At 40.2% G+C, this 12,389-nt stretch overlaps 1 protein-coding gene across 1 annotated transcript in view; it reads left to right on the top strand.

The window, feature by feature from the left end:
* The window catches only part of LOC139749254 (copper-transporting ATPase 1-like), a 364,429-nt gene that overhangs the window by 144,562 nt on the left and 207,478 nt on the right, over positions 1–12,389 (top strand). Inside the window, exons 9-10 of the mRNA XM_071662991.1 lie at positions 1,103–1,264; positions 1,441–1,555. Of these exons, the coding sequence (XP_071519092.1) occupies positions 1,103–1,264; positions 1,441–1,555 (277 nt within the window). The remainder of the gene's footprint in view (positions 1–1,102; positions 1,265–1,440; positions 1,556–12,389) is intronic.

Here is a 12,389-nt window from a genome sequence, read left to right as displayed (position 1 = left end):
ACCAGCTGCCCCTCTCAGCACATTAACATCCAAAAGTCCCTCTTATACACACTTATTAATTAACATGTAATCAAATAATGCCCATTGACCATCTCTCCTACTCACATATGTATACTTATGTATATCTCTCTTTTTAAACCAGGTATTCTGTTACCAGTCTTTTTTCAGCACACAAATCCACAAGCTCTTCACCATTTCCATTCACAACACTGAATACTCCATGTATGCCAATTATATCCTCAAATGCAACATTACTCACCTTCACATTTAAATCACCTATCACTAATACCTGGTCTCATGCACCGAAGCTCCTGACACATTTACTCAGCTGCTCCCCAAAAACTTGCCTCATGATCTACCAGGTGCATAAGCAGTAATCACCCATCTCCCCATCCCTAGCCTGAGCTAGGTACCCATTTAATCAACCAACCCTTGGGGGGAGGATGAACAGTTGGGTTGACTGTGGACCAACTGCCACAACCAGGATTCAACCCTATGTGCTCAACCCTGGGTGGCCCATAAATGCATCATTATCAGGAATGCTAACTGCTACACCATGGGAGTCCATCCTCAACTCCCACATCATTAAGCACCTCAAAAATCACGGTCTTCCCTCTTATCACCAGTATGGCTTCCATAAGGCAAGATTCACTGGTGGTATTCTTTTCTACCTTACTAATGTCTGGTCATCATCCCTGAAAGATTTGGGGGAATTTTATGTAGTTGCCCTTGACATATCTAAGGCATTTGACAGGGTGTGGCATTGGGGTCTCATCTCTAAATTTCCCTCTTTTGGCTTGCCTCCTTCACTATGCTCCTTCATATCTAGCTTCCTCTCTGACCAATCTGTCTCTGTGGTTGTTAATGGATCCCCCCTTTTCTCCATCAACAGGAGTGCTCCTCAAGGTTCTGTCCTGTCCCATGTGTTTTTATTCTTCAAAAAGCATAAGCCTTTTTCATTCAGTATGATGTATATGTGATGCCACACTTCAGTATCTCACCAGAATGGTTCTAGCATTAGAGAATATGTCACTGTTATTGAGAATATAGTGTATGTCACAGGTACTTAATGTGTTATTTGATTAGTGGTTTTATTTTACAGATAAAAGGCATGACTTGCTCATCCTGTGTATATGCCATTGAGTCCAATGTAAGAAAGTTGAAAGGTTTGAAATCAGCAGTTGTGGCTTTAGCAACTGAGCGGGGCAAGTTTCATTTTGATCCTGCAGTAACTGGTCCTCGAGATATTATTGACTGCATTAATGTGAGTTAGTACCTTCTGTTGCATTTTTTGTCATCTTATTCATCAAGATAAAGATGGTTTTGTCCAAAACACCTGTTATTCTTTCATTTATATTTTGAAATATTTGCTTTCATAATTTGGTAATTTCATTTGCATACTCTGTTTGAAAGTACCTACTGAGTATTAACTTTTTGCAGAATCTTGGCTTCCATGCCACCCTTTACACAAGTGGGATGAATAAAAGCAACTATCTGGATCATAAAAAAGAAATTCGTAAATGGAGAAACTCGTTTATTGTATCTCTTCTCTTTGGTAAGTTGTTTGACCAGTATAGTTATTTGAATAACTGTGAAGGTGTTAACAATAATGAATTTGAATAGTAAGTGTTCTGTTTTGAAAGTTATGATATTTTTGCATGAAGAAATAATCCAAAAAGGCATTATTGGCTTGAAGCTTATATGCTTACTGGCAAGTAAAATGGAGGAGAGGTTTAGGTTTTTGATTACTGGTGTGAAAAGTTTCTCTCATGCATTCGACAATGAAGGATACCTGTAGGGTAGTCTGCTCCATTGAAGGTAGCTGGACCAAGACTGAAGCATGCACTTCTTAGTGAAAGGAAAGTACTGATAATAGGGATTTCAGTTATGAATAGGTAAAAGTCTTCAGTGCAGGTAACATCATCTACCCTGGGGTACTTTGGAAAGCAAAAACATTTACAGTTTGAAGAGTTTCTGACAAAATGGTCATAAGCCATAGCCACATTCTACTTCATTTGCTAATGATGAACTGAGTTGTGGATTCCATTTAATTTGCCATTAGTTATCTACTTGGATTATTAAGATGAAGGTTAGGCTAGCCAAATGTTGAGTAAAGAGTTTGTTTACTATAGGGTGGTTCAGCCCAGTGAAATGTCTTAGGCTGTTTGATTCCAAAGAGAAATTATCTGTTGGTTATTCACCCTTCCTGTGATGACACAGTCCATAGCTGATCACTGTTTCATGTTCAGGTTACTTGTACATTGGTTCTCACAGTAACATGAATCATGTTAACAATTTCTGAATGATGCAACACTTACACTTATTCCCTTTGTTATACCTAATGCTGTTTATTCCTGATACACTGTGCTATACATTAGTGCATTTCATATTCTCACCTGAGCCATTCAGCATGGATCATGTTACCTCAGTTTTTCTCTGCTACCTTGGAAAACTCTTGATTTGTCTCATATATTGCACATATCATATGATGCATTACAGAGTGAATGAAAATACAAAGGGTTTTTAGTTATAGCTGTGTACTAGCATTTAGGGACTCTGTTATAGCTATATGAATTGTGTAATTTTGAAATGATTTAGTTGGCAATCATTCCAAACACAGTTCTGCTCTAATCCCGAAAGCATATTGTGCCTTTCTAAATGTATTATAAAAGAGCTTATTGTCCTTAGCTCCAAGGTGAAAGGTCACTCAACTTTATTTCTTATTCAAAATTCCTGATAGTACCCACACTAGATTCAACTGAGCCTATTGAATTAGCAATGTGAAGTACATAATCATAATTCATAATGCATTTAAGTACATTTGAGTTCACCTCTGAAGTAATGATTTTTGTAGCACAAGTGAAAGGCTATTTTTTTGCTTAAGGATGAATAAGGTGAATTATGATGCTAGTTATTTATTACTGTGTAATGAATCATAATTACTTCACAGTAGCTCTTATTTACACAAAACATTTATTTAAACATTGTATTGTATAAGATGTATGAATGACCACCATTTTATGGAGAAGCTTTAATTTCCACCATTTAACAGAATATTGAAATACTGTATTCATTTTCTACTTTCAAGAGGTGACAGATTACATGCCTTCACTATCAGTAAACCACACAGCATTCAGCAGCCCAGTTTGTCACATGATAACTGCAATTACTGCAGTGTTGTTAGCACCCCTGTGATGGGTTTTTGTGATGTATAGTTGTGAGAAAATTTTAAAATCTTCAGCTTCTGTTGGGCCAAGTGCAAATTAGTTGATGCTTCTTTATTACTTTTAGGCATTTTGAGATATTCACCCCCAAATTTATATTATCTTGGATAACAAGGTATAATTAGGTATGCCTACATTATTTTATGCATAAGGACAAATTTTCTTCACTTAGTGCAACTGAAGAGAAGTTTCAAGAAGTAGACATTCAAAATCGGTTTATTTTTGTCAACATGTATAATAAATGAATTAATGGATAGATAAAAAAAAGTTTATTGGATTTAAGCAGTCATTTGGCTTAAAATATATAGTTTGGGTAGTACTGATATAATAGAACTGGGAGGTCATGATATTAACTGGTTAACATCATAAAAGAGAGGAAGATCATGGTGAGCTGGATATTTCGACAATTTAGATAAGCATGTGTGTAAGCTTCTGTCTCTCTCTATCTGTGTATCTATATCTCTGATGCCCTTTCTCTTTGGGAACTCCCTGAGTCTCCCTCAGTGGCATGGCCCTGGCAAAAGAGTCCCCTTAAGTGGTGAACTCCAGTGTTGCTTCTTAGCCTTTAGTGCCTTAACAGGCTGCTGACAGAGGATAACTTGAGCACAGTGTTTGCAGAAGCTCCTACCAAATGTTCCTACTTGTTACTTCTGCCTAATGTTCCTTCCTAGTGCTTCAACCAGCTACTTCTACCTAATACTCCCACTAATGTTTCTACCTAATACTCCTGTCTAATGTTATTACCTACTATTTCTGTCTGTTGCTTCTACCATTTTGCCAGAAGGCAGGGCTAGCACATGGTGCTTACTGCCGGGAAATTTTGAGTTATGAAAAATGAGATGGAAGAATTCAATGTTGTCAAGTTTTATGTGTGACAAGAAGATATTGTATTTTTGTGGACAGACTGCCAACATTCAACGTATGGTTGAAGCAGAAAGAAAAGACATGGAAGAGGAGTGCAGCTCGACAACCACATAAGTAATGGCTCACTACACTGCCATCACTAACCCCTATGATACCCAGGAGGGTAATACTGGCAATATACCTCTATGGTCAGTGTCTGCCAGCCATTTACTACCTACTGTGTAAGTAAGGTGAATTTAAATAATCAGGGTGGCAGATATACAGGAATGTTTATTTAGTAAATACTGTGGTTTATACGTTATGTGCCTAGTTGAACATATGAAGAAATGGCCACATTCACTCTCATCCACTATCCAGCTATCATATATAATGCATTGAAGCCATAGCCCACCTATCCATAATCAGGCCTCCTTGTGTATTTAAGGTGGCTTTTTTTACCCATCTCTCTCTTTTTTTTTTTTTTTTTTTTTTTTTTTTTTTTTTTTTTTTATACTTTGTCGCTGTCTCCCGCGTTTGCGAGGTAGCGCAAGGAAACAGACGAAAGAAATGGCCCAACCCCCCCCCCCCATACACATGTACATACACACGTCCACACACGCAAATATACATACCTACACAGCTTTCCATGGTTTACCCCAGACGCTTCACATGCCTTGATTCAATCCACTGACAGCACGTCAACCCCTGTATACCACATGACTCCAATTCACTCTATTCCTTGCCCTCCTTTCACCCTCCTGCATGTTCAGGCCCCGGTCACACAAAATCTTTTTCACTCCATCTTTCCACCTCCAATTTGGTCTCCCTCTTCTCCTCGTTCCCTCCACCTCCGACACATATATCCTCTTGGTCAATCTCTCCTCACTCATTCTCTCCATGTGCCCAAACCATTTCAAAACACCCTCTTCTGCTCTCTCAACCACGCTCTTTTTATTTCCACACATCTCTCTTACCCTTACGTTACTTACTCGATCAAACCACCTCACACCACACATTGTCCTCAAACATCTCATTTCCAGCACATCCATCCTCCTGCGCACATCTCTATCCATAGCCCACGCCTCGCAACCATACAACATTGTTGGAACCACTATTCCCTCAAACATACCCATTTTTGCTTTCCGAGATAATGTTCTCGACTTCCACACATTTTTCAAGGCTCCCAAAATTTTCGCCCCCTCCCCCACCCTATGATCCACTTCCGCTTCCATGGTTCCATCCGCTGACAGATCCACTCCCAGATATCTAAAACACTTCACTTCCTCCAGTTTTTCTCCATTCAAACTCACCTCCCAATTGACTTGACCCTCACCCCTACTGTACCTAATAACCTTGCTCTTATTCACATTTACTCTCAACTTTCTTCTTCCACACACTTTACCAAACTCAGTCACCAGCTTCTGCAGTTTCTCACATGAATCAGCCACCAGCGCTGTATCATCAGCGAACAACAACTGACTCACTTCCCAAGCTCTCTCATCCCCAACAGACTTCATACTTGCCCCTCTTTCCAGGACTCTTGCATTTACCTCCCTTACAACCCCATCCATAAACAAATTAAACAACCATGGAGACATCACACACCCCTGCCGCAAACCTACATTCACTGAGAACCAATCACTTTCCTCTCTTCCTACACGTACACATGCCTTACATCCTCGATAAAAACTTTTCACTGCTTCTAACAACTTGCCTCCAACACCATATATTCTTAATACCTTCCACAGAGCATCTCTATCAACTCTATCATATGCCTTCTCCAGATCCATAAATGCTACATACAAATCCATTTGCTTTTCTAAGTATTTCTCACATACATTCTTCAAAGCAAACACCTGATCCACACATCCTCTACCACTTCTGAAACCGCACTGCTCTTCCCCAATCTGATGCTCTGTATATGCCTTCACCCTCTCAATCAATACCCTCCCATATAATTTACCAGGAATACTCAACAAACTTATACCTCTGTAATTTGAGCACTCACTCTTATCCCCTTTGCCTTTGTACAATGGCACTATGCACGCATTCCGCCAATCCTCAGGCACCTCACCATGAGTCATACATACATTAAATAACCTTACCAACCAGTCAACAATACAGTCACCCCCTTTTTTAATAAATTCCACTGCAATACCATCCAAACCTGCTGCCTTGCCGGCTTTCATCTTCCGCAAAGCTTTTACTACCTCTTCTCTGTTTACCAAATCAATTTCCCTAACCCTCTCACTTTGCACACCACCTCGACCAAAACACCCTATATCTGCCACTCTGTCATCAGACACATTCAACAAACCTTCAAAATACTCATTCCATCTCCTTCTCACATCATCGCTACTTGTTATCACCTCCCCATTTACGCCCTTCACTGAAGTTCCCATTTGCTCCCTTGTCTTACGCACCCTATTTACCTCCTTCCAGAACATCTTTTTATTCTCCCTAAAATTTACTGATAGTCTCTCACCCCAACTCTCATTTGCCCTTTTTTTCACCTCTTGCACCTTTCTCTTGACCTCCTGTCTCTTTCTTTTATACTTCTCCCACTCAATTCTCTCTTGATAAGCCATATTCATCAAGAAGATAAAGAGTGTAGCAAAACCAAGTTATTATTGAGGTAATGTCTGGATGAAAGCAGAATTGCATACATTTACAAAATGGCATACTTAACACCGATATGCAAAGGAGGATCTAAGCTAATACCAAAACAGTACATGTAATAAAAGTCTTTGTGAAGTGGTAAAAGGATGTATGATAGAATATCTAATCAAAAACAGCTACATAAATGAAGGCCAACATGGATATGTACCAAGAAAAATTATGCTAACTTGATTATTAGCACATTATAATGACATACATTATTAGGTACAGTAGGGTTGAGGGTCAAGTCAATTGGGAGGTTTGAATGGAGAAAAACTGGAGGAAGTGAAGTGTTTTAGATATCTGGGAGTGGATTTGGCAGCGGATGGAACCATGGAAGTGGAAGTGAATCATAGGGTAGGGGAGGGAGCGAAAATTCTGGGAGCCTTGAAGAATGTGTGGAAGTCGAGAACATTATCCTGGAAAGCAAAAATGGGTATGTTTGAAGGAATAGTGGTTCCAACAATGTTGTATGGTTGCGAGGCGTGGGCTATGGATAGAGTTGTGCGCAGGAGGGTGGATGTGCTGGAAATGAGATGTTTGAGGACAATATGTGATGTGAGGTGGTTTGATCGAGTAAGTAATAATAGGGTAAGAGAGATGTGTGGTAATGAAAAGAGTGTGGTTGAGAGAGCAGAAGAGGGTGTTTTGAGATGGTTTGGGCACATGGTGAGTGAGGAAAGATTGACCAAGAGGATATATGTGTCAGAGGTGGAGGGAATGAGGAGAAGTGGGAGACCAAAGTGGAGGTGGAAAGTTGGAGTGAAAAAGATTTTGAGTGATCGGGGCCTGAACATGCAGGAGGGTGAAAGGTGTGCAAGGAATAGAGCGAATTGGAACGATGTGGTATACTGGGGTTGACGTGCTGTCAATAGATTGAACCAGGGCATGTGAAGCATCTGGGGTAAACCATGGAAAGTTCTGTGGGGCTTGGATGTTGAAAGGGAGCTGTGGTTTCGGTGCATTATTACATGACAGCTAGAGACTGAGTGTGAACAAATGGGGCCTTTATTGTCTTTTCCTAGCACTACCTCGCACACATGAGGGGGGAGGGAGTTGTTATTTCATGTGTGGCGAGGTGGTGATGGGAATGAATAAAGGCAGACAGTATGAATTATGTACATGTGTATGTATGTATATGTCTGTGTGTGTATATATGTATACGTTGAGATGTATAGGTATGTATATTTGCGTGTGTGGACGTGTATGTGGGTGGGTTGGGCCATTCTTTCGTCTGTTTCCTTGCGCTACCTCGCTAACGCGGGAGACAACGACAAAGCAAAATAGATAAATATAAATAAATATGAATATTTAATACAAGGAAAGAGAATGGACGCTTTTTGGTTTGCTAAAACTTTTAACAAAGGAAACCACTGAATTTTACCAGAAAATGTAGCAAAGCAGAACATTAAAGATACAATAGGAAGATGGATTCAAGAGTTTCTAACATAAAGTTCAAAGGAATTGCATACAGCACCATTTCTAAGGGAGACTTATCATGGCTACTACAAGGAATGGTGTTTGTCTCAGTAGTCTTATTATAATCATATCAGACATTAACAGTGAAGTAAAGGAAAGCATAGTAAGGAGCTTCATTGATTGCATAATGGTAAACAATATGAGGATCAAAAGGAGATGCAAAAAGCCTTGGACATGATATACATATCTTCAGAAATTAACCTGATGGAATTCATTGAAGATACATATGAGCAAATTAGTTATGGAACTTTCGTAGAAGAATACATTGGTAATACCATATAAAGGCCTACCAGAGAAAGTGGTAGAAAGTGAAACAAATGTAAAAGATTTGGGTGTGATCATAAATGAGAAGCTACTGTAGAATTCAGAGAACACATTGGGAAGTTCGCACACTTGAGCCAAGTAAGGAGTGGTATTATTCTAAAAACTTATGCTGCTGTAGTCTATGGTCACCAGCAAAACAAACAGAAATAGAAAAATATGAATTTAGAAGCCCCATCTGTGGGGAGGGAATGAAACATATGGACAACCATGAAAGGCTGAAGGAATTGGAATTCTGTAGCTTAGAAAGAAGAAAAGATACCTGTATATGATAGTCTGTGAGTGGAAGCAAATTGAATGTGTAGAGGAAGATATATTGAACCTGAAAGCCTCTCATCAAGGAATGTAGTGTTATTAAATCTTCTGGAATACCATGAAACATGGTATTCCATGGCATTCATGAGTCAGACAAAATTGCATGAAAGCCCAACCATGATGCTAGAGTGACTATTCAGTATACTACCAGGAAAAATAAGAAATGCATGAAACAACAACAGAAACACATATGAGAAAACTTGACATATGGTTGAAACTGTTCCCAAATGAATCAAGATAGAAATGCAGGTGGCAGCCAAGAGGAACAGTATTATTCATCAAGTAAGACATGTGTACATGCTTACCAGATATTTTAGCAAAATCTTGTAGGTATCAGTTGGTAGTTAGGTGGAATTAAAAGCCTTCTGTCCCTTAAATTCTTCAGTTGTTACCTTTCTTCAACCATTCCACAGTGTTTACTGTGATGTTGCTGGTCTTTCTCTATTCCGTAAGTATTATATCAGCCACTGCTATCCTGGGCTGTCTGCAAGTGTTTATTCCAACAAAGCTTGGACTTGTCCTATCTTCAGACTTATTCAAGTATTGATTGTTGTATTGATACCATTTTCTGTATTTCAAGAGTGAAACTGTGTACTAAATTGTGTTGTAGATACTGGGGGAGAAAGACTGGAGGAGGTGACAGTATTTCAGTCTTTGGTAGCTATTTTGGGTAAGTTTGGTGATATGGGAGGAGAGATACAGGAGAGAGCAGGACAGGATATGAGAATAGAGGTATAACTATGGAAGCGATGAAAGGATCTAGGGAGAGCATAATTCTCCCAACCCTGATCTGTGCAGCTAAAACATGGAAATAGAATGTGGCATTGAGGTCAGGCATCCAGGCTGTGGAAACGAACTCTTTGATAACTGTTTCTTTCCCTACATCTTGAAGGTTTGGAACTCTGTGTATTCCTGTCTTTCCCAATAAGTATGACCTGGCACTTTATAAGAGACAGGTTTTTTTTTTTTCACTTCCTCCAAAATTCATAAATACTTTTCCTTGTCTCTTTCATTTACCTCTTTACATTTCAATTTAAGCCCAGCCCTGATGTACACTTTTGTCCAAGACTGGAGCTTCCCAATTTAGAAAAAGATTAGAGCAGCATGTGGTATGATTAGATAGAATGAGAAAAGAATGAGGGGGTGTGTGAGAGATTTGGTATGGCAAGGAATGCAAAGAGAATAAATTTTGGAGTGGTAAAGTGGGTGAAGCGTAATACTTTGAGGTGGTTTGGGCATGTAGAAAGAATGCAAGACGAGGAGTTTAGGAGAGTGTATGATAGTACACTTAAAGCAGAAATAGGGAAATGGAATGAAAGAGTACTTGAGGGAGAGAAATGGTGGAAGAATGTGTGGAATGGTGTATGCAAAGGAGGTATTTAAGGACAGGGATAAGTGGAGATTCTTTTACTGTGGCCCAAACCCTTGATGGAGGTTCTTGGAGGAATGGTTCCATTGACGTGCTGTCATTGGACTGAACCAGGGCATGTGAAGTGTCAGGGGTAAACAATGGAAAGGTCTGTTGGGCTGGGATGTGGATAGGGAGCTGTGGTTTCGGTGCATTACACATGACAGCTAGAGACTGAGTGTGAATGAATTTGGCCTTTTTTGTGTGCTTTCATGGCACTACCTTGCTGAAGTGGGGGTTAGTGATGCTATTTCCTGTGTGGCCGGGTAGCAACAGGAATGGATGAAGGCAAGCAACTATGAATGTGTATATGTGTCAATCTTTGGGTGGGGAGAGGGCGAAAGTTCTGGGAGCTTTGAAGAATGTGTGGAAGTCAAAAACATTATCTCAGAAAGCAAAAATGGGTATGTTTGAAGGAATAGTGGTTCCAACAATGTTATATGGTTGCGAGGCATGGGCTATGGATAGAGATGTGCGGAGGAGGGTGGATGTGCTGAAAATGAGATGTTTGAGGACAATATGTGGTGTGAGGTGGTTTGATCGAGTAAGTGATAATAGGGTAAGAGAGATGTGTGGTAATAAAAAGAGTGTTGTTTAGAAAGCATAACAGAATGTTTTGAATTGCTTTGGTCACATGGAGAGAATGAGTGAGGAAAGATTAACCAAGAGGATATGTGTGTCAGAGGTGGAGGGAGCGAGGAGAAGTGGGAGACCAAATTGGAGATGGAAAGATGGAGTGAAAATGATTTTGAGTGATCAGGGCCTGAACATGCAGGAGGGTGAAAGGCGTGCAAGGAATAGAGTGAATTGGAACGATGTGGTATACCGGGGTCGACGTGCTGTCAATGGATTGAACCAGGGCATATGAAGCGTCTGAGGTAAACGATGTAAAGTTCTGTGGGGCCTGGATGTGGAAAGGGAGCTGTGGTTTCGGTGCATTATTTCATGACAGCTAGAGACTGAGTGTGAACGAATGTGGCTTTTGTTGTATTTTCCTAGCGCTACCTCGCACACATGCGGGGGGAGGGGGTTGTTATTTCATGTGTGGCGAGATGGCGATGGGAATGAATAAAGGCAGACAGTATGAATTGTGTCCATGTGTATATATGTATATGTCTGTTTGCGTATATATATATATGTATATATATATGTATATGAAAGAAGAAAGTTAAGAGTAAATGTGAATAAGAGCAAGGTTATTAGGTACAGTAGGGTTGAGGGTCAAGTCAATTGGGAGGTGAGTTTGAATGGAGAAAAACTGGAGGAAGTGAAGTGTTTTAGATATCTGGGAGTGGATCTGGCAGCGGATGGAACCATGGAAGCGGAAGTGGATCATAGGGTGGGGGAGGGGGCGAAAATTCTGGGAGCCTTGAAGAATGTGTGGAAGTCGAGAACATTATCTCGGAAAGCAAAATGGGTATGTTTGAAGGAATAGTGGTTCCAACAATGTTGTATGGTTGCGAGGCATGGGCTATGGATAGAGTGGTGCGCAGGAGGATGGATGTGCTGGAAATGAGATGTTTGAGGACAATGTGTGGTGTGAGGTGGTTTGATCGAGTAAGTAACGTAAAGGTAAGAGAGATGTGTGGAAATAAAAAGAGCGTGGTTGAGAGAGCAGAAGAGGGTGTTTTGAAATGGTTTGGTCACATGGAGAGAATGAGTGAGGAAAGATTGACCAAGAGGATATATGTGTCGGAGGTGGAGGGAACGAGGAGAAGAGGGAGACCAAATTGGAGGTGGAAAGATGGAGCGAAGAAGATTTTGTGTGATCGGGGCCTGAACATGCAGGAGGATGAAAGGAGGGCAAGGAATAGAGTGAATTGGAGCGATGTGGTATACCGGGGTTGATGTGCTGTCAGTGGATTGAATCAGGGCATGTGAAGCGTCTGGGATAAACCATGGAAAGCTGTGTAGGTATGTATATTTGCGTGTGTGGACGTATGTATATACATGTGTATGGGGGTGGGTTGGGCCATTTCTTTCGTCTGTTTCCTTGCGCTACCTCGCAGACGCGGGAGACAGCGGCAAAAAAAAAAAAAAAAAGAAAAAAAAATATATATATACCTACCTCATGTATCCAAGATATGGTTGTACTTTGTGTAATGAAGACAAATTGAGAAACATCATAAGCCAATATTTCC

This window comes from Panulirus ornatus, chromosome 6, assembly GCF_036320965.1.
Source record: "Panulirus ornatus isolate Po-2019 chromosome 6, ASM3632096v1, whole genome shotgun sequence".
Taxonomy (NCBI): Eukaryota; Metazoa; Arthropoda; class Malacostraca; order Decapoda; family Palinuridae; genus Panulirus; species Panulirus ornatus.
The sequence above is the reverse complement of the archived record's forward strand: the minus strand, read 5'-3'. Positions and strand labels throughout refer to the sequence as shown.